At 35.5% G+C, this 17760-nt stretch overlaps 2 protein-coding genes across 4 annotated transcripts; both read right to left on the bottom strand.

Moving 5' to 3' along the window:
- Positions 1 to 749: 749 nt before the first annotated feature.
- Positions 750 to 3862, bottom strand: LOC120482120 (uncharacterized). Of its 2 annotated transcripts, none has more exons than XM_039676136.2 (7): positions 3716 to 3862; positions 3158 to 3284; positions 2129 to 2233; positions 1994 to 2025; positions 1887 to 1912; positions 1767 to 1805; positions 750 to 1671 (listed from the first exon to the last, which is right to left on the bottom strand). In XM_039676136.2, the coding sequence occupies exons 2-7, from the start codon at positions 3237 to 3239 to the stop codon at positions 1458 to 1460; spliced, it is 498 nt and encodes a 165-aa protein (XP_039532070.2). In that variant the 5' UTR covers positions 3240 to 3284; positions 3716 to 3862; the 3' UTR covers positions 750 to 1457. The 2 variants fall into 2 exon arrangements, with proteins under 2 accessions (XP_039532070.2, XP_039532061.2); XM_039676127.2 differs by lacking the exon at positions 3716 to 3862 and adding an exon at positions 3373 to 3508.
- Positions 3863 to 7097: 3235 nt separating this feature from the next.
- Positions 7098 to 16488, bottom strand: st6galnac5b (ST6 (alpha-N-acetyl-neuraminyl-2,3-beta-galactosyl-1,3)-N-acetylgalactosaminide alpha-2,6-sialyltransferase 5b). Of its 2 annotated transcripts, XM_039676104.2 has the most exons (5): positions 16328 to 16488; positions 15425 to 15601; positions 10097 to 10506; positions 7576 to 7683; positions 7098 to 7468 (listed from the first exon to the last, which is right to left on the bottom strand). In XM_039676104.2, the coding sequence occupies exons 1-5, from the start codon at positions 16340 to 16342 to the stop codon at positions 7249 to 7251; spliced, it is 930 nt and encodes a 309-aa protein (XP_039532038.2). In that variant the 5' UTR covers positions 16343 to 16488; the 3' UTR covers positions 7098 to 7248. The 2 variants fall into 2 exon arrangements, with proteins under 2 accessions (XP_039532038.2, XP_039532048.1); XM_039676114.2 differs by lacking the exon at positions 15425 to 15601.
- Between the last annotated feature and the right edge of the window lie 1272 nt (positions 16489 to 17760).

The following is a 17760-nucleotide window of genomic DNA, read 5'->3' as shown; positions in this document are numbered from 1 at the left end:
GTTAAAAGGGCTTTTTAGTTTTTAGAGGTACCATGTCTGACCCGTCCTGAGGTCTTCCCATATTGCAGGTAAAGACTGTAAAACTGTGAAATGTTTTGGGGATTTTTTTTTCTTCTTCTTTGTATTGTCTGAGGGGCTTTATAATTTAAAATAATGTATTTATTGCTTTTTCTACTACAATTGTTTTTAAAGATCATGTGTGTATAATGTTTGGTTAATCACAGGTGGGAACGGACAGACAGCCCTAAGACCAACCTCTATCGCATCGCATTAGGTCACTACATTTGCCTGGTTTGTTCATGTTCTCATTGAAATGAAAGTGAACGTACTGAACTCACTATTCACTAGATCTGATGTAACGCTTGAGCAAACAAAAGAACAAATCCTCATTTTATTCTAATGTAGTACAGAATAATATAATGTCTGTATTTACAAATATTATGGAACAATAATTAATAATAGTAATGGAATATAGGCATACGGTGAACATTTTAAGCAGCACTAATGTTGAGTAAAGCTAAGAAAACAGTTGCAAACACTACAGTAGAATTGAATATACACTCCATTTGCAACAAGGAAAAAAATGTGAGGTTCTTAATGTCATCGGTAGAGGCTGACAGATTTGAAATGAACAACTTTAGTTTAAAACACTTGTTTTGTACTCTAAAAAAAACAATAGTATAGCAAAATAATAAAAAGGTGTGACAAAACAATACTGTCACTTCCTGTTATATTCATGTATTGCAGTATAGAGAACTAATGGTTGTTCTTTTATTGTAGATTTTGGTACATGTAATACAATTTTTACTTTTATTTTGCCATTAAAAACAAAAATCACAATTTTGACATGCTTGTGTTTTTACTGTAAACAAACAAGTTAAATAATGAACATTTTTATATGTATATAAAATGTACCTTTTAATAAAACCAGTTGTTTTTAAATGACATCAGAAAGCATTGATTCTGACGCTCATGTAATGTGGCTCCAGGGTATTCAAATACATATAAATCAAGGGTCTGTCCCAAATACTGATACTTCCAGACATATTGCATGGAAAAATACACCAACAACAAATCTAGTAACTAATCTATAAAATGTTTAAGTAATTATCCAAAAAGGCTTTCTAGTAGCACTCAAGTAGTAATATACCAAAAATTAAAAGCCCAAGAAATGACTAAAAATACAGTTATGTAAAATGGACTGTTATTGCATCTTAACCCAGTATTAAAAATAAAAAAATTCAAAAAGAACATAATTCTTGAACAGGTGCATCCTGTAACACCCACTTCCTTTATATTCTCAAAAGAGTAGCCATGTTGGGCTATTACTTTGATATATCATCACACAAAAAAAAAAAAATCAACAACATGTATGAAGTTAAAAAAACATGGAAAAAATTGAATTGAATATTTGCGGTTTTAAAAATCCAGTTTGATTGGATCACTAAAAGGAAAGGTTACGTCAGTCTTTTGACTGGCTCTGCTGGTTCCATATTAATAAAAACTAAGTACAGAAGACCAGAAATAATCAGAAACACTAATATCTGTAGCCAAACTGGGACCAAGTGTGTTGAACTCTTCTCTGGTGTTTTCTGGATTTGAGGCTCCAGCGACATGTTTCTCATTTGTGACGTATTGCTGTAAGAAGTTTGAGTCCTATATACAGCAGGCCTTTAAAAGGAAAAATGAATGCATTTAGATTCATCCATAAAAATGATGTTTCCCCTGACAGTGACACACTTTCAGTATAATAAAAGCCATCTTACTCATCTACGTAGTCCATCCCTCTATAATTCGACCACATTCTAAAAAATAAAAGATTTTTGTTAGTTTCACAATTTTACCATAACTTGATTTAATCTGCTGGACATTTCAGAACGCCTTACCTGTCGCTCACATCACCATAATGTTGCTAAATAAATAAAAATGCAACAGTAATTAGAAATCAATATGTCTGAAACTAGTTTTAAAAAGTGTTGATAGTACTACTCACAGGCCTGCGATGGTGAATGTAGGTGACTTCCTCTGAAAAAGAACCAGTTAAAACCAGTTAAAATCACCAGTGTGATATGACATTGTAACTATAAACATTCATGTTTTGAGTTGATTTTCTTGTAGTAAGGATTACCCTCGTCCTCCTCCCTGTAATATGTCCTATCGGATTGAGGTTGGGTTCTTCTGTGTTTAACCATGGCTTCTCTCAGCTTCTTCTCATAAAGAGCTCTGGTGGAATCTGTTGAAGACAACAAAACAGCAGGAAGACAATTAAAAGAATAGAAAATCCAGGTTTATAGATAAAGGAGTAGTTCACTTTTTAAAAAAAAAACTTTTGCTGATAATTTACTCACCCTCATGTCATCCAAGATATCCATGTCATTCTTTCTTCAGTCAAAAGGAAATTAAGGTTTTTGATGAAAACATTCCAGGATTTCTCTCCATATAATGCACTTTACTGGGCACCAAACGGCTCTCCTGTTGGAACTCATTCATCAAAATGAACAAATTGTTTTTCTAGTCATTTGGTTCATTCAACGAACGAAATGAACGAATTGACTCGGAAAAAGATTTGTTCATTTTGATGAACGAGTTTGAAACTTTTTACAGTCTATTGTTCGAACAGGAGAGTCACGAACGTCCATCACAGAACAGAGCAAGGCGAGCATTTGAGCTTATAAAACTTAAACTTTGTTATTTATTTTTTAAATGACCGATCGTTTCTCTTGATTAGACCCTTATTCATCATCTGGAATCGTTAAAAGCCCTTTGAACAGATCGCACAGAAACTGTCTTTTGGACCTTGAGCCGTTTGGTTCCCACTGAAGTGCATTATATAGAGAAAATCCTGGAATGTTTTCATCAAAAACCTTAATTTCTTTTCAACCAAAGAAAGAAAGACATGGACATCTTGGATGACATGGGGGTGAGTAAATTATCAGCAATTATTTTTTTAAAGTGAACTACTCCTTTAACTATTTTTGTTAAAATTTTTCTAACTTGAAATGAAATACATATTAGCAGAAACATTGACATTTCAGCTAGTTGCCAAAGCAATACAAATGAATACAGAACAAAATGAGTAAAATAAAAACGAAAACCGACCGCAACAATCCCGTTCCGAATAAAGAGAGTATTTTAAATCTCGTGGAGTTACACTTACCGACCACAGGACCATGTTTTATTCCATAATCATCCAGCATATATCGGATCTCGTCGTTGGATTTACTGCTCAACATTGTCATAACTTACACTGAATGACAGTAGCTGTGGTTCAATATGAAACACTTCTGTGAAACCGAAAATGAAATATGTTACAGAAAGAATAATGTTACTAACAGTGGCAACAACCCCTTATTGAGATGTCGGTTGATTTACCTTGACTGGAACAATATTTGAAACATTGTTTTGTATCTTATGCTAACATTATTATATATTTAATGTCCACGTTATTAGGTATTGAATCTATTAGTGTTGCATTAAAAGACCACTACTCATTTTACATTTGTTTAGAAAGTTAACGTTAGCGGTAGCTAACGTTACCTTAAAATGAACTAACGCGATGTTATTTTTAAGATCATACTTAAAAAAAATAATATTAAAAAAAACGACTTAATTATGTATTAAATGTCTCATTCCATATATAGCATCTGCAGTGGCTTGACTCGTGACTATTTTAGGGCAGTGACGTGAAATCTAAAGTTATGAATTGCACACTAACCTTCTTTGCAATGGTTAGACTCGCACTGAACATGTGACAAACTAATATAATAACGTTACTTAAGCACATTAAATAGACATTGTGGTTGCCGTTCAAATCACGCTGAAGAATCTTATGTTAACGCGCCGCGGTCGCCTACAACAAAGCCAGATCCGTTAGAATTGTAAACAATGTGACGCACTTCCGCAAATCAACCAATTGTGATCACTCTCATTGGATGACAAGAATAGATGGATTGATGTATTTTTTTTTTTTTTTTTTTTTAATTATAGTTTTTATTGCTGTCTTGTGTTAATGTGCATATAATAAAAAAATAATAATAAAAATAGAAAAATAATTATAAAAAAATAATTATAAAAAAAATAATAATAATTAACCTCATACCTTATTTAATTGTTTATTTGTTTAATCGTTTTTTTTATTTCTAATAAACATTATTATAAACACAATAATATGTTATTGAAAGAGTGATCTGTGGAATGTGTACTAACACTAACACAAGATGGCAGTACTGACCATGAGTCAGTACATAGCTAGGTTCATCATCCATAAGTCCATCAAGGTCAGCCAAGAACCTTGGAGTTGTGATTGATGATCAGTTAAACGTCACAGACCACATTGCTAGAACTGCCTGATTCACACCCTCCTGAATCAGGCCCTTCCTATCAGAGCATGCTAAACAACTCCTTGTCCAAACACTTGTTCTATCCAGACTGGACTATTGTAATACTCTCCTGGCTGGCAGGTCTTCCAGCATGCACTATAAAACCTCTGCAATTGATCCAAAAATGCTGCAGCAAGTGGGGTCTTTAACGAGCCGAAGAGACGCATGTCACTCCTCTCCTCACAAAACTGCACTGGTTGCCAGTTGCCGCTCACATCAAATTCAAGCCACTGGCTTTTGCCAACAGAACAACCACTGGCTCTGGTCTATTTCAGACTTAAGAGCCATCCAGAAACTTGCCTAACTGACATTGGTAGGTCACATATGATAATGTTATTTATTCAAAATAAGTATACCTACTTGCGATTTCAGCCTTATTGTGGGTTTGAGGTTAAATGACAAACTGGTATTATTCCTGGCAATGTTTTGTTACAGCATTCTACGACATGCTTAGAAAAATGTTTAGTTTCACAAAATTTATTAATCTAAGTAACAAAATAGAAAACTCACCCACCTTCAACACAACCCTCTCCAATCAGAGACATTTGTAAACTCAGCAGGTTTTTTTTTTTTTTTTTTTTAAATGAGAATGTAACACACAAGGGTCCAAACCAAGTTGAAATGTCACTCACACCATATTTTATTCAGGCCTCCTGATCCAAGGTCATCCGTAATCACGGTGTTTCCTCGGGTGACTGATTACAGGAGCAGCCAGCAGAGCTGAATCAAAGACCAGCCTCGTTTACTGACTCCTGCGTCCTTTAAAGCCCTTCAATTTCTCTCGACTTCCTGGGGGATAGTCGTTGTTGTGCAAGGCACATTCGCCGACCACTGCGAATAAACAGAACTCCTAGAGTGATATCCTATTAGACCAGAAGAGTTCCCATAAGCCTGAGCAAGAACACACTATTAGCATTCCACATTGGGCCCCAACCTCCAGCTGTAGAGGCAAAATGAACAATGTTGCAGGCAGCAAGTCAATACGCTCTCACACAACCTTTATAATGGCAATTGAAGGAAGAGCACGCGGAATTGTAAAAAAAAACAAAACAAAGCTCTCTCTCTCCCACTGTAAAGGTCATGCTGTCATGGCCAGAGTTGGCTTGTTTTGGTTCAGTGTTGTGGGAAGAACATAGGGGTTTATGAAGGAATGTTTTAGCATTTGTGCCAGAGTGCAAAGATGATGTAAAATATAAGTGTGGGAAACTCCAATATAAATGATTAATGTGACAAAATTCAGCAAATAACTTGAGATTTTATGACAATTAGAAAGTTCTTGATGTTCCAGGGAGGGATACATTAGCCATTTTGCTAACAGAGAAGTAAAGGCCTCTTTGGTTCTTTGAAGCAAAAGTACAGATGGTTTACAAAAGAGCCACAGAACTCAAAATGTCTTCAATACAAAGCCCCTAAACTCTGGCCCCATTGGGATCCCTTCAACCCTAATCAGACACGACTACACAAGCTAAAGATCTCCAGGATTACAAGAAAGCTACAGGCAGTTGAGTCAGTTTGATCAGGGTTTGAGCTAAACTCTAGGTAAATGGATCTCGAGGGCCACCCCTGCCCTCCAGGGATATGGTGATGGAAAAAAAAATATGAAATTGGGGGAAATATTATTGCTGCCTTCGGAAATAGCTCACTGCATTAAAACTTTGACTTGAGAGGGTGTTCATGTCCAATTTTTTTGAACTAAGAAACTACAATTTACGGTAATTACGATTGCACGAGAAGCCAGCATGTTTTTTTAAGTCTTTAGCGTTCCGTAGAGAAACTTTACATTTGCTCGCAAAATGTTTTCCGAGAGGCGGTTAGGTTTAGGGTAGGACCTTCATGCTTCTTTGTTCTTTCTAACCTAAAATAGTACATTTTCAAACAATTCACATTGTATGAATTTAAATGAAATCACCACTTCATAGTTATTTTCCCTGTGAGATTGGGTTGGTCGTTTCAGACGCGTTCTGTGAAGGATCCGTCAAAAGATTTGTCATTCTCACAAGAGAAAACCTGAGCACAAGGTATGGCTACCAACATACTTGGTAATTAAATCAAAGAACTTGTATTTTTTTTCATATTTATGACCTAGCATGAATGCACCACCATTCTTAGACTGTGTGAACTCACTGTTTCCTCAGTTTGAAAACTGCTGCAGAATTAAAGTTTCAGTGATGCCACAGAAAAATCTTTTGAAGTTCCAATGATGTCACAGATGTGTGGAGCCCCTAAAGCTGATCTTACAAACCCATATGATCATTTTAAACAAATTCATATGAATTAGCCACCAAATGTAAAATAGTCAAATAGAAATAAAGCCATGAAACAGTCTGGGAATTTTGTGGATTCGTGGATTTTGGAAAATAAACAAATTGCAAAAGGTTCTGTTTCGTGCCACCAAGAGAAGTACATTTTTAACATGCTTGACACTCTTCAAGCAGATAATTTAAGCAAATTAGTGAGGCTCTATGTATACTTTAAAATTAAATTAGACTGGGAGAACTATATGGCCTGAGATATCAAACTAGTAATTGCTGGCAACAGAAACTGTGATATAATTATACTGTAACCCAGTTTTCTGAATTATGAGCCAATGTGGATTATAAAATATACTGATCATAATGTACTGCATGTTCTGGTCACATTTTACAATCTTTGAACATTTTCATTCAGCACATCAGTTTTTTTCAACTAAAATGATCAGTCTGTTTATGTTCAACATGTGCCTTGTATAAAATTGTTCTTGATGTTTCAATCCTCTAGAAAGAACAGAATAATTCACAATGTAAAATGTTTCAGTTAAAACATTCATTTGTCCTCTAAAGAACACACCGTGTCCAGCAGGTTCTGAGTCCTAAAAACAACCCAAACTTCCTCAAGAGGAGTCTGTGATGTTCTTTGCGACAGGTGCCGGTCTCCATTCAGGTTGATAGAAGTGTATGTTGAACATACGTGCCCAGTTGGCAAAGACGCGTTTCTCTGTGATGAAACGATGGTGGCTGCCATGCCGGTCCTGCTCGTGGGTGACATACATGGTGCATTCATCCGGCCCTGCAGGCTCGTAGTAGTGATACGGCACTGAGGGCTTGGGAGACCTGAGAAGACGTGCATAATTGAATCTGTCATAAACCGCCAAAATGCAATGAGTTTTGAATTAAATCATGTTCCAGCATCATGATGAATATCAAGCAGAAAGTCTCACTTGCAGAAATCAGGAGGAATCATGCCATAGACGTCGATTCTGTCACAAACCTCCAGAGCGATTGCCATGGTGAACCAACCCGTGCTCAGCCATGAATTGGACCTTTTCCTGAGTAAAAAAAAAAAAAAAGAGAAAGAGGACATCTATGTAGCTATGATTATATATATATATATATATATATATATATATAAGCTACTCAACATTTTCACTGGCCACAATTTTGACATCGATAACATGGGGAAAAACTGCAATATAGATATTTTTATTATTAACTCATAATTTGGCAGCTTTGAGACCTGATGCTTGGATCCACTATACTGTTACACATGCATTTCATTCTCAACTGTTTATGCTCACTTATTTACATGAACAGTCACATACCAAGACTAGCATTATTGGCATTATTTTGTCTGTATTTGACTGTTTTAGCACAATAATATGTTTTATGCGCAATACGCACAATCACGCTGAAATTTAAGCCCTGAAACACCAACAATATTCAAATGACGCAAATTAAGTGAGTGAGGGGATTTGTGTGTGGGTTTGTGTGTCAACTCGCTATCCGAGAGATGAGAGAGCGAGAAAGCCAGCTGGCATCTTGTATTTATTATGCAGAAAATGACTAGGCTATTGGAAGAGTTTCAGATATTTCATTATCGATACGTAGCCTATCGGTAAATCTATCATTTTCACAACACTACATTGCACTTTATTATTTCAGATGCCTTTTTAAAAGACTACAATAGGCTATATGCACGCATAAGTTCTGCATTTGACGCAAGGATACTCTTCAGAGATTATGGCAGAGTCTTCAAAATTTACTGTCCTCTCGCCTTTGAAACGAAACTTTCATACGTTTAGATGTAATTGTATATATAGTTATGTTTGTTTAATATAATTTTAAAACGAAGCATAAACACAACGAGGGGTGTCTGTTGTGTCTGTTTTTGTGACTAACGTTTCTTTAGTATAACCATGGAGTATAAAATTCAATGTAAACTCTCGGTATTGCATTGGACTATACGATCGGCGGAAGTTATCGAGCATCCTTACACCTTCACCGGAAATACCGCCATGCATAGAGCCCATTGAAAAATGTAAATATTAAATAAAATTCAACCTGCCAAAGACGTGGCTAGTATGAGTGACTGCGTTACACACCACTGCTGAAATCCACATGCATTTGGGGGGTGTTAATGTCAAACCCTGTATAAGGCACACACAAAAATGCAATGGATGCTGTCTCTATGGAAACAAGTTTAGTTTTTTGAGGAAAAACATCTTGAGCATCCTGTTTTAGTTTAGGAGATGGATTGAGATAAGAGTGATATTATTAGATAAAAGAGATAAAAAAAAAAGCCAAGAGTTTTAGAACATGTGAGTGTTTTGCCCTGAGCAGTTTGAATTGGGTACATCCCAGCTGGCAGCTGTCTCCAGCTGGCACTGATCCGTTTCTAACCCTTAATCTGCACTGATGCCAAGCCGTGTGCCCAGTGGGCCAGCGATAATAACCCTCCAGCAGGCACTGGTGGTCTGCACTTAATCGACAAACCCTACCGCGGTGAATTAGTAGTTCCACTTCCAACTTCATCTCTTTAAAAGATCAATGAGTAATGGTCAATTATTTTACCATGTCGAAATATCTGTTTTTGTCTGTGTGATTCTGCCCACTGCCATGAATTTACCCAATATAATAGTATTCCGACTCCCAGGGTTGCCAGTTGGTGGAAAACACAGCATATAGACCATTTTGCAAGATGTAAACAACACTGGTCCAGAAACACTTCCTGTTTCAGTTTGTAACTATTTTCTTTATTTCACATGTAAAGAAAACATCTTAAAGATGTTGTTTAACTTTTTGATTCAGTTTTATATGTTCTGTTGGTTGTATTTTATCCCAGCTTTTGTGTAGAAAACAGGAAGTGAAACAGGAAGTGCTTCTGGACCAGTGTTGTTTACATCTTGCAAAATGGTCTAGCAAACAAACTGGGTCTGATATCACAGATTCTACCCGATTCTAAGCTTGGACATGACCAGAGGCATATTAGTCAATTAAAAAAATGGACTTGCTATTTTGAATTACCAAATGCAATAATAATATATTTGATCCCATATTTTGCTGTGATGTACTTCCACACAGAAATAAATTCTCATAACATAAAATATATGACAGAATTTTGTAGCAAATGGTAAAAAAATCAAGAGACATGATAACATTTAATCCACTCATATTCATTCATATTAGTCATTTACATTTAATTTGCTAATTTGGTTTCACAAATACAATAATACCCTAGTCGATTGACTATTTTGCTGAGATATACTTCCACATATAACAAAGGAATTCGAAAACAAATTGTATAGTTTCAACAGTGTTATGCAGTAAGTGGTACAAAATCAAGAGATATAACTTTTCCTGCTTTGATGGCACTAATAATCTACTGTGCTTCAACTTACATCCCCTGGAAAACTAACAAAATGATGTAAACTAACTAACACAAAGAAACATTTTTATCCTCACCTGTCTTTTCCTGTTTCCTTCTTAAAAAGCTCATCAAAATGCAACATCTTCAACCGTGAGATGATATACACCTGTAGTTTAGGCATCACCTGCTTCATCAGGCGCAGGTTGTTGTAGACGAGGCCTTTACCGTCTCGTCGCATGTAGTTTCCGGGCCCCCAGAAGACAAAGACGGTGTCCTGGCTGGAGGTGAGCAGCTCAAGGCGGTTTCGTAGCACACGTTGCACGCTGGAATGCGCGACCACACGCAGGCTCGTCCGCTGGCCCACGTCACTCTGGTAGCCTTTTGTCGGGGCGTCGTTCATTCGGATGACGCACTCCTTACTATCAATCTCTGCACCTCGATCACTTCCTGTCATGTGACCAGAGCTGGTCACTAAGGCACAACTTCTGCAATGCATCCTAAGAGGCTGAGGAAGGAGACAATGAGGAGAAGTTTGAGTTGTCATGAACACAATATAATATATTCAAGTTGGTTTCATATACTTTTGAAAAACTCTTTCACAAAAAGTTTGATCAATAACTAAAACATTTCAAGTGCATCTTACATCAGCATCTTGATATCCCACACATGTGAGGTGGATGGATTATCTCAGCAAAGGAGAAGTGCTCACTAACACAGATTTAGACAGATATTTACAGATTGTGTACATAGAAAAAGTCTTAGATCTTGGAGTTCAGCTCATGAAAAATGGGGGCAAAAACAAAAGTGTTGCGTTTATAATTTTGTTAAGTGTATATTTACTTTAAACAAATTTACAGATTTTTTTTTTCTTCAATTTTCAAAATTCTAAGTTAAAAAGAAAAAATCTGATTTTGAGATATAAATATGTTTTCTGAATCAAGTCTTTATCTTGCTCCATTCACTAAAAAATAACTGCCGTTTCATAAAAAAGGTCAAAATATTTATTTTAAATAAAAGGATCTAAAAAAAAGTCAAGTGACAACAAAATGGCATCCTGCTTGATGGATATAGCAGACGGACTTTTATCTGGAAGACATCATTTGAAATAAATGGAATTGCAAAATTGCTTCACTGCTTATATTTTCAAAGAAATTACAATAAAAGATTTAGCCAAACTACACAGAACAACATGTCTTTTTTTCAAGACTTTCAGACTTATAGTGAACTTTTTTCTTTTTACCTCCAGACAGTTAAATTACCAAGATATTTTTAAATATCAAAATGACTAATTTAGAAATTGAAAATATTTTATATTATTTTTAAAAGCCACTATTATGAAATGCTACAAATATGAAAGCCAAAAAATAGAAAACGATGAACCTATGGTGAGTGAATGATTTGCATGCGTCTAAATGAGATCACTGGCAAATGAATGCATGGAAACACATTCAAAGGGCAGAACAGATCAAAGGGCCTGGTCCATACTTCATTGTTATAGCTCCATTATTGAATCCCTCCAGTATAATAAACACTAAACCATTGAACAAACCCACGAGAAAAGATTCGTGGGAAAACATTCTGAACCTCATTTAAGAGAGAGTCTATCTAGAGCCTACAAAGTCTACTTAAAAACTACAACCGCATACAGCTCAAAACATGTTCAACATGAATCCAGATTCCATTTAATTAACCAAAAATCTGGTATTTTTAACAATATTCCAGCAAATACAAACAGTATACCTGATTTCCAAACATGCTAAATATAATGCACAGCACTATGCAAAATAAGCTTAATGCATATTATAGTTGAGCTACTTACATGACCTCAAGACAAAAGGGGCGATTTCATTATGTAATGTTACAGACCTGTCACTATGTAAGATGATGCATTTGAAGCAGTACGCCCTCAAGACAGCTCTTTATCTTTGTCTGTTAGCTGTAGAGACTCTATTAGATTTCTTCTGCTGTGATAAACAGGGTCGTTTCCAAGGAGATTATAGCCCAGTGGAGAGAACACAAATCAGGCCCAGTAAATAACCATCCACACTTATTATTCCCTCATTAACATCCTAATTCTTAAGCTCTCTCCAGTGGGACAATTGATCATAATTACTCTAAAAGCAATCTCCCTATCTCTTTCTGAGAAACTTTCGGAGGAAAAACGGTTAGATTCAGGCCGATTCGGATGATATAAAATATTCTGGACCATATCGATAAAATAGTTATTAAAGTTATACCTAATAACTGATGGCCGACTCTTTATTTACTAAGTAATAATTTTAAATACTACACGTGAATATAGGCAACACAACATTATAATGTTCAGTATAAATAATTTATATTAGTTCTGAGATTTGCTATACAGATTGCAATCGAAATTTTAATAGATAAAGATGAATTATGTTTACCAACCATAAAGTTCTGATTTTACATTTCTATCATGTGATAAAATCTATCATTCTTCCACTTCTTTGTCTCAAAGTGACTAAACTTTCCATTCTAGATCTAACAATAAAAAAAGATCAATCTTAGTTCATTTTATGACGAACTTTCAATATGAACTAACCATCTAACAAACTTTTGACTTAATGTAACCTTGGTCAATGTAATTTTGAAAATGAACTGAACTGTTTTTAAGGATGTAGGATATTTTTGCTGATGTCACTAACAAAGGATGATGAGGGTTAAACAATGTAACCAAACATATAGTTTGGAAATAATTAGTAGTGATGATTCTTATATCTTAGTGATGTGTCTGGCATTATCATATAAAACATGTGTACTACTTCTTTGAAGTTGAGATTCTCTGAGGATTGCTTGAGAACTCCCAGCTGAAATAAAGAGCATCTGAAGGATATTTACTGTAGTCTGTCTGTCATTTAAGCTGCACAGCAAGAACAAGTAAGTTAGAATTATTAGCACCCAGCCGACGTAGACAGGAGACGCGCTAGGGGTATAGGGTAGGTTTAGTACTCAGCCACAAGACTTGGCCGACTAGAGTGAGTATTATTGTAGGATAGTCAGGTTCAGGAAAAAAACAATGACAAGGCTAATATAGGCAGGGCATTCAGTTACTTATGAAAGGAAAAAAAATAAGATGTCAGTGTATTTCATTAGACTTAACTTTGCCAGCTATAAAAAAACTAGCATTTCCTAACGTTTTACCACTGCTTTTTAGGGACAGTTGATATGCATGGGCCACTGGCCAATAGAGTGCCGAAGTTACGACGTCACTCTGTAGGCCAAAACGCAGAGGTGAGTTAGCAGTTAGCACTACCGGTTCCCTCGCTCCAAAATCTATGGGATTTTTGAATGGGTTTTTGCTAAATCGCCTGAAATAAGGTCTATGGTGAACAAAGCCTCTAAATATTTTCACGTTTTGATCTATGACAAGGAAACACACAGTTATAACCTGCTTGTGGTTTTTTTTAAACTTTATTGTGTCTGCTTGTGTTTTTAAAAAAACTTTATATAGGCTTGAAAATGTCTACATTTTGGATTAACTTGTAGAGATTATCTTGATAGACAAAACGTGTCACAACTCTTGGTTAAACACAGATCTTATTTTTTGCGATTTTCCAAAAGTCTATGGGGAAAATGCATAGCTTTTCAATTGAGGGAACCCATGCGCCGTCGTGCCGCACTCACTCCCCTTCCTTCTTCTCACAGCCAACCACACCCATTTAAGTTTCATTTTTCAAAAAGATTGTGATCTACACTTGAGCTGAAAGAAAGGGGTTTCATGGCACTTTAAAGCTGACTTAAGTCATTCGTTAAAATGCCAAAAGTAGGTTGACATTGGATCATAGCCATCACACCATTCAAAATGAGCTTTTCTCATCAGACAGATCCTCTGCATGTTTTCTGGCTACTCTTCAGGGTGAAATGAAATCGAAAAACCATTTCCTTCCACTGATAAATGCTTGTGATAAAGACTTGTAGGCCATGTTCATTTAGCTATGTTCTACACTGGCAATTCATTTTCACTAACACGAGCAAATCTTCCGCTTCTGACTTTTACAAAATTACTTCCACACAGTATCCATTAAAATCTGTCTCTAAATCCTGGAGCTCTTAGTAGCTCGAGTTCTCTTTCGACTAATGAGAGCCTGTAGACTTGAGAGCTGTGTCTGTCAGTGAGAAGTATGACAGAGATGCCTCATGACGATGAGATCAACATGCTTTGATATGCACAGGTCAGGGTCAAATCTAAATATGACACAGATGTCCAAAATAAAAAAAGATTTTCACTAACAACAACAACAGCTGTTTTATATTAGGGTCGGATGCTTTATATTTCATCACACCCATGTACGTTCTATCATAATTTTCTAAACCACTGAGACCAGAAACTGTCTGGTTACTGATATTCTTCTAAATATCTGAAAATCGGCTGAATGGATTCGAAAATGGTAAAACCCAAATGTTTAACTCTGGGGGAGTTATTTCCAAAAAAATGAGCCTATATCCAAAAAAAGTGGAGTATCCCTTTAACACAAACGGAGTAGGCTAAATAGCAATACAAGTTAGGACAGTGTTAAACCAAAACCTCAGTGACAAAACACAGATCAGGAAGTGAATGAAAAGACAGAGGGAAAAAAAAGAGAGAGAGAGAGAGAGGCAGATTTACATCCTTGATAGTTCTGGTGATTATAACGCCTTAAGATGAGGCCAAAGCTTGACAAACACTTGCTTGCAGCTTTCCATTTCATTATCTGATCAGGGGTGAAGGTAGAAATCATACGATCACTGGATAGTGTAATTTAAAAGGCTTTAAAAGCCTGCACCTGATTTATCATGAAAAACTGCAGAGGCAGAAGACCGAATGACGAAAATGACGAAAAGAAAGAAAAATGGTCAAGTCTTCTGAATATTATTGTGCACTGCATATCATAAATGTCAGTGCCAATATAATAATGCTTATCTGAATGAGGATATTATTTGACAACAAAGGAAAAATCCAACTGCATCAAAACAGTTTGATAAAAAATAAAAAAATGAAAAAAAAAATGTAAGGATACTGCACAGTGCCATTATTCTTCACGTTTAAGTTATCGTCCAAATGTCTTTAAGTTTCCACAGCAAAATTTTAAATAAAGACAAAGACGTTTTTGCGCAAAGGTAAAGAATAGGAGACCACAGCCTGGTCTAAGAAGACTATGGATTTAAAGAAAAATTTTAAATTTTCCAGATGTTAACATTTATTTATTTTTTTAAAAAATGTTGGAGCTCTTCTCCATATAAAATTGAGGATATAGAAAAGAACAGACTGGGGTGACTCTATCTAGTCATCAAATGCAACATCCAAAGGAAAAAAAAAAACTGTTAAAGCCCCAGGAAAAAGATAATATCTCTAAACTATCTAACTACCAGATTAATCATTTTAGTGCTAGAATTTTACAGACCTAAAATAATTAAGTCACCTTATGATCAATGATGCTGCTGTAACCTTCTAAGTAGGATGTTTGCTGACTGAGAACGTTCATCTGATGTCCATCTGATTGAATCTGATCTTCAGGTGTTTCGGATGAACTGCGGTTGTACAGGAATAATAAGCTTGTAAGCACAGTCACAAAACCAATGAATATGATCCCATGACGCTGAAACAAGAGGGGAAAACAAAATTCATAAAGTATGCTCAGATTATCCTCCATCTATGGTTCTGCTGATATATGCATGCATCAGTAAATAAAAAGGAATATTTTGAGGCATGAATGAAATGTTGGGTGAATATCCGTATCAAATGAAAACTCTCAGTATATTCAGTGCCAAGAAGACAACTGAAATGACTAGCCAGTAGTTGTAACCTACCATGTAATGTAATGATGGGTATCGTTTAGGAAACAAAAAAGCTACAGTGCAAGACACATAATTAAATGATAAACAACTGCCCAAAAATGTATAAAAAAATAAATGAATAAATTATATATATATATATAGCTATATATATACGACAGTCCATTAAAAAATGCATAAATAATAAAGAACAGGAATTTAGGGTTCAATTTTATCTTCCGAAACAACACTGTAAAAAATAAAAACATACAAACGTGCTCACCTAACATTTATTTAATCAAATGAACTATGTGGGCACTTTAATAAGTACTGTAACTTACTTACAATAATTTACTATGGCAGTCAACGTTTCCACCAAAATAGTATCAGGCAAGTCTTGCCATTGACACAACTGATGTATATATAAATAAACAAGACAACAATAACTGTGATAAATACGCCACTCAGACGGAAACTATGTACCATGGTAAATGTTTGTAAAGGGCAGCTAAAGTTACTGTAAATAATGTCAGAGAGAGTTTGCGCTATACCGTCCGCGTCTTCATATTGTGAAGTGTATAATTCGGTCCGTTTAGTCCAGGCGTGTTATTCAGCCTCGCCGACAGCAGCTTTACAAACCCACAGTTCTGCTCGCTCACACATCTTTTTCCTCACACTGAAGCTCGAACAATCCAACCTCCACTGAACTCAGATCTACAGTCGTCCGCGTCCGTCCACACCGTGCCTACGCGTGGTCTTAAAGAACGCCGAGTCAAAATCCCTTGCAAAACAGTTATTGACGGACCAAAATTATTAATTATTGATTAATATTTAAAATGTTTCAAATTGGATTAAAATAATTTAAAACCATTTAGGAACATTGTTTTGTTAGTAAAAAACAAAAAAACAAAAAAAAAACGCCGACAACTAACGTTAATCACAACTCCCCCACTTTAGGCTGTATTGCTAAAGCAGAACTGTAGGCTATTATCTCATGGATATAGACCATTTCACAAGATGTAAACAACACTGGTCCAGAAGCACTTCCTGTTTCAGTTTTTTATATATAAGCTGGCATAAAATACAACCAACAGAACATTTAAAACTGAATCAAAAAGTTAAACAAACATAGTTAAGATGTTTTCTTTACATGTGAAATAAAGAAAACAGTTACAAACTGAAACAGAAAGTGTTTCAGGACCGGTGTTGTTTACATCTTGTGAAATGCATGGTCTATATTGGATTTTCACTGCACTTCCGTTTTAAAAACTTCAGGAAATAAGGGCCATGGATCACAACTCCTCCACTTTAGACTAATATATAGGCTATATGTATTATCTCATTAGTAGGCCGTAGGCCTAGGCTATTGAATTTTCACTGTACTTACATGTTTTTAAAAGTTTAGCTAATGTAACAATAAAAAGTCAGTGCAAACCATATCAAATTGGGATCTTATTAAACTCTTTTTATCAAAGGAGTTGATGTACAATAATAATAACATAGCTACAATAATACAGTTTTGTGTTATTCCCATATGCCTTAAAAAATAATTATATGACTTTGCTGGACTTCAAAGGAATAAAGTACTGTTTGTAAGGAATGAGTTTTGTGATGATATTACTGTAATTCAATTTTCCATTATGTCCTATTAATGAGATGGTTTGATATATGATACGTTAATGATCCTCAGTACTGGGCAGATGATATCCTAATTTGTGGTCATTTGATATTTCTGTCTGGGTCTGGCTGACACATCATGAATGATTTTTAGTGTGACTCATAAATCATAAAGAAACATGCAGCATTAAGTTCAGATTTGTATAATTTTTGTTAAAACAAAATAAAATACCATCTTAGTCTTTGAAACTTTGGAGTGGACACTAAATATCAAACAGTGACACTGAAACCTTCAGTATATGAACATCAATAGGAGCATTAAAAAAAACACCATATTTTTATCAACTGTTACAGACGGTAGACGGCA

Source organism: Pimephales promelas, chromosome 14 (genome assembly GCF_988280905.1).
Source record: "Pimephales promelas chromosome 14, fPimPro1.hap1.1, whole genome shotgun sequence".
Lineage (NCBI taxonomy): Eukaryota > Metazoa > Chordata > Actinopteri > Cypriniformes > Leuciscidae > Pimephales > Pimephales promelas.
Note: the sequence above shows the minus strand (reverse complement) of the source record. Positions and strands in the feature narration are given on the sequence as shown.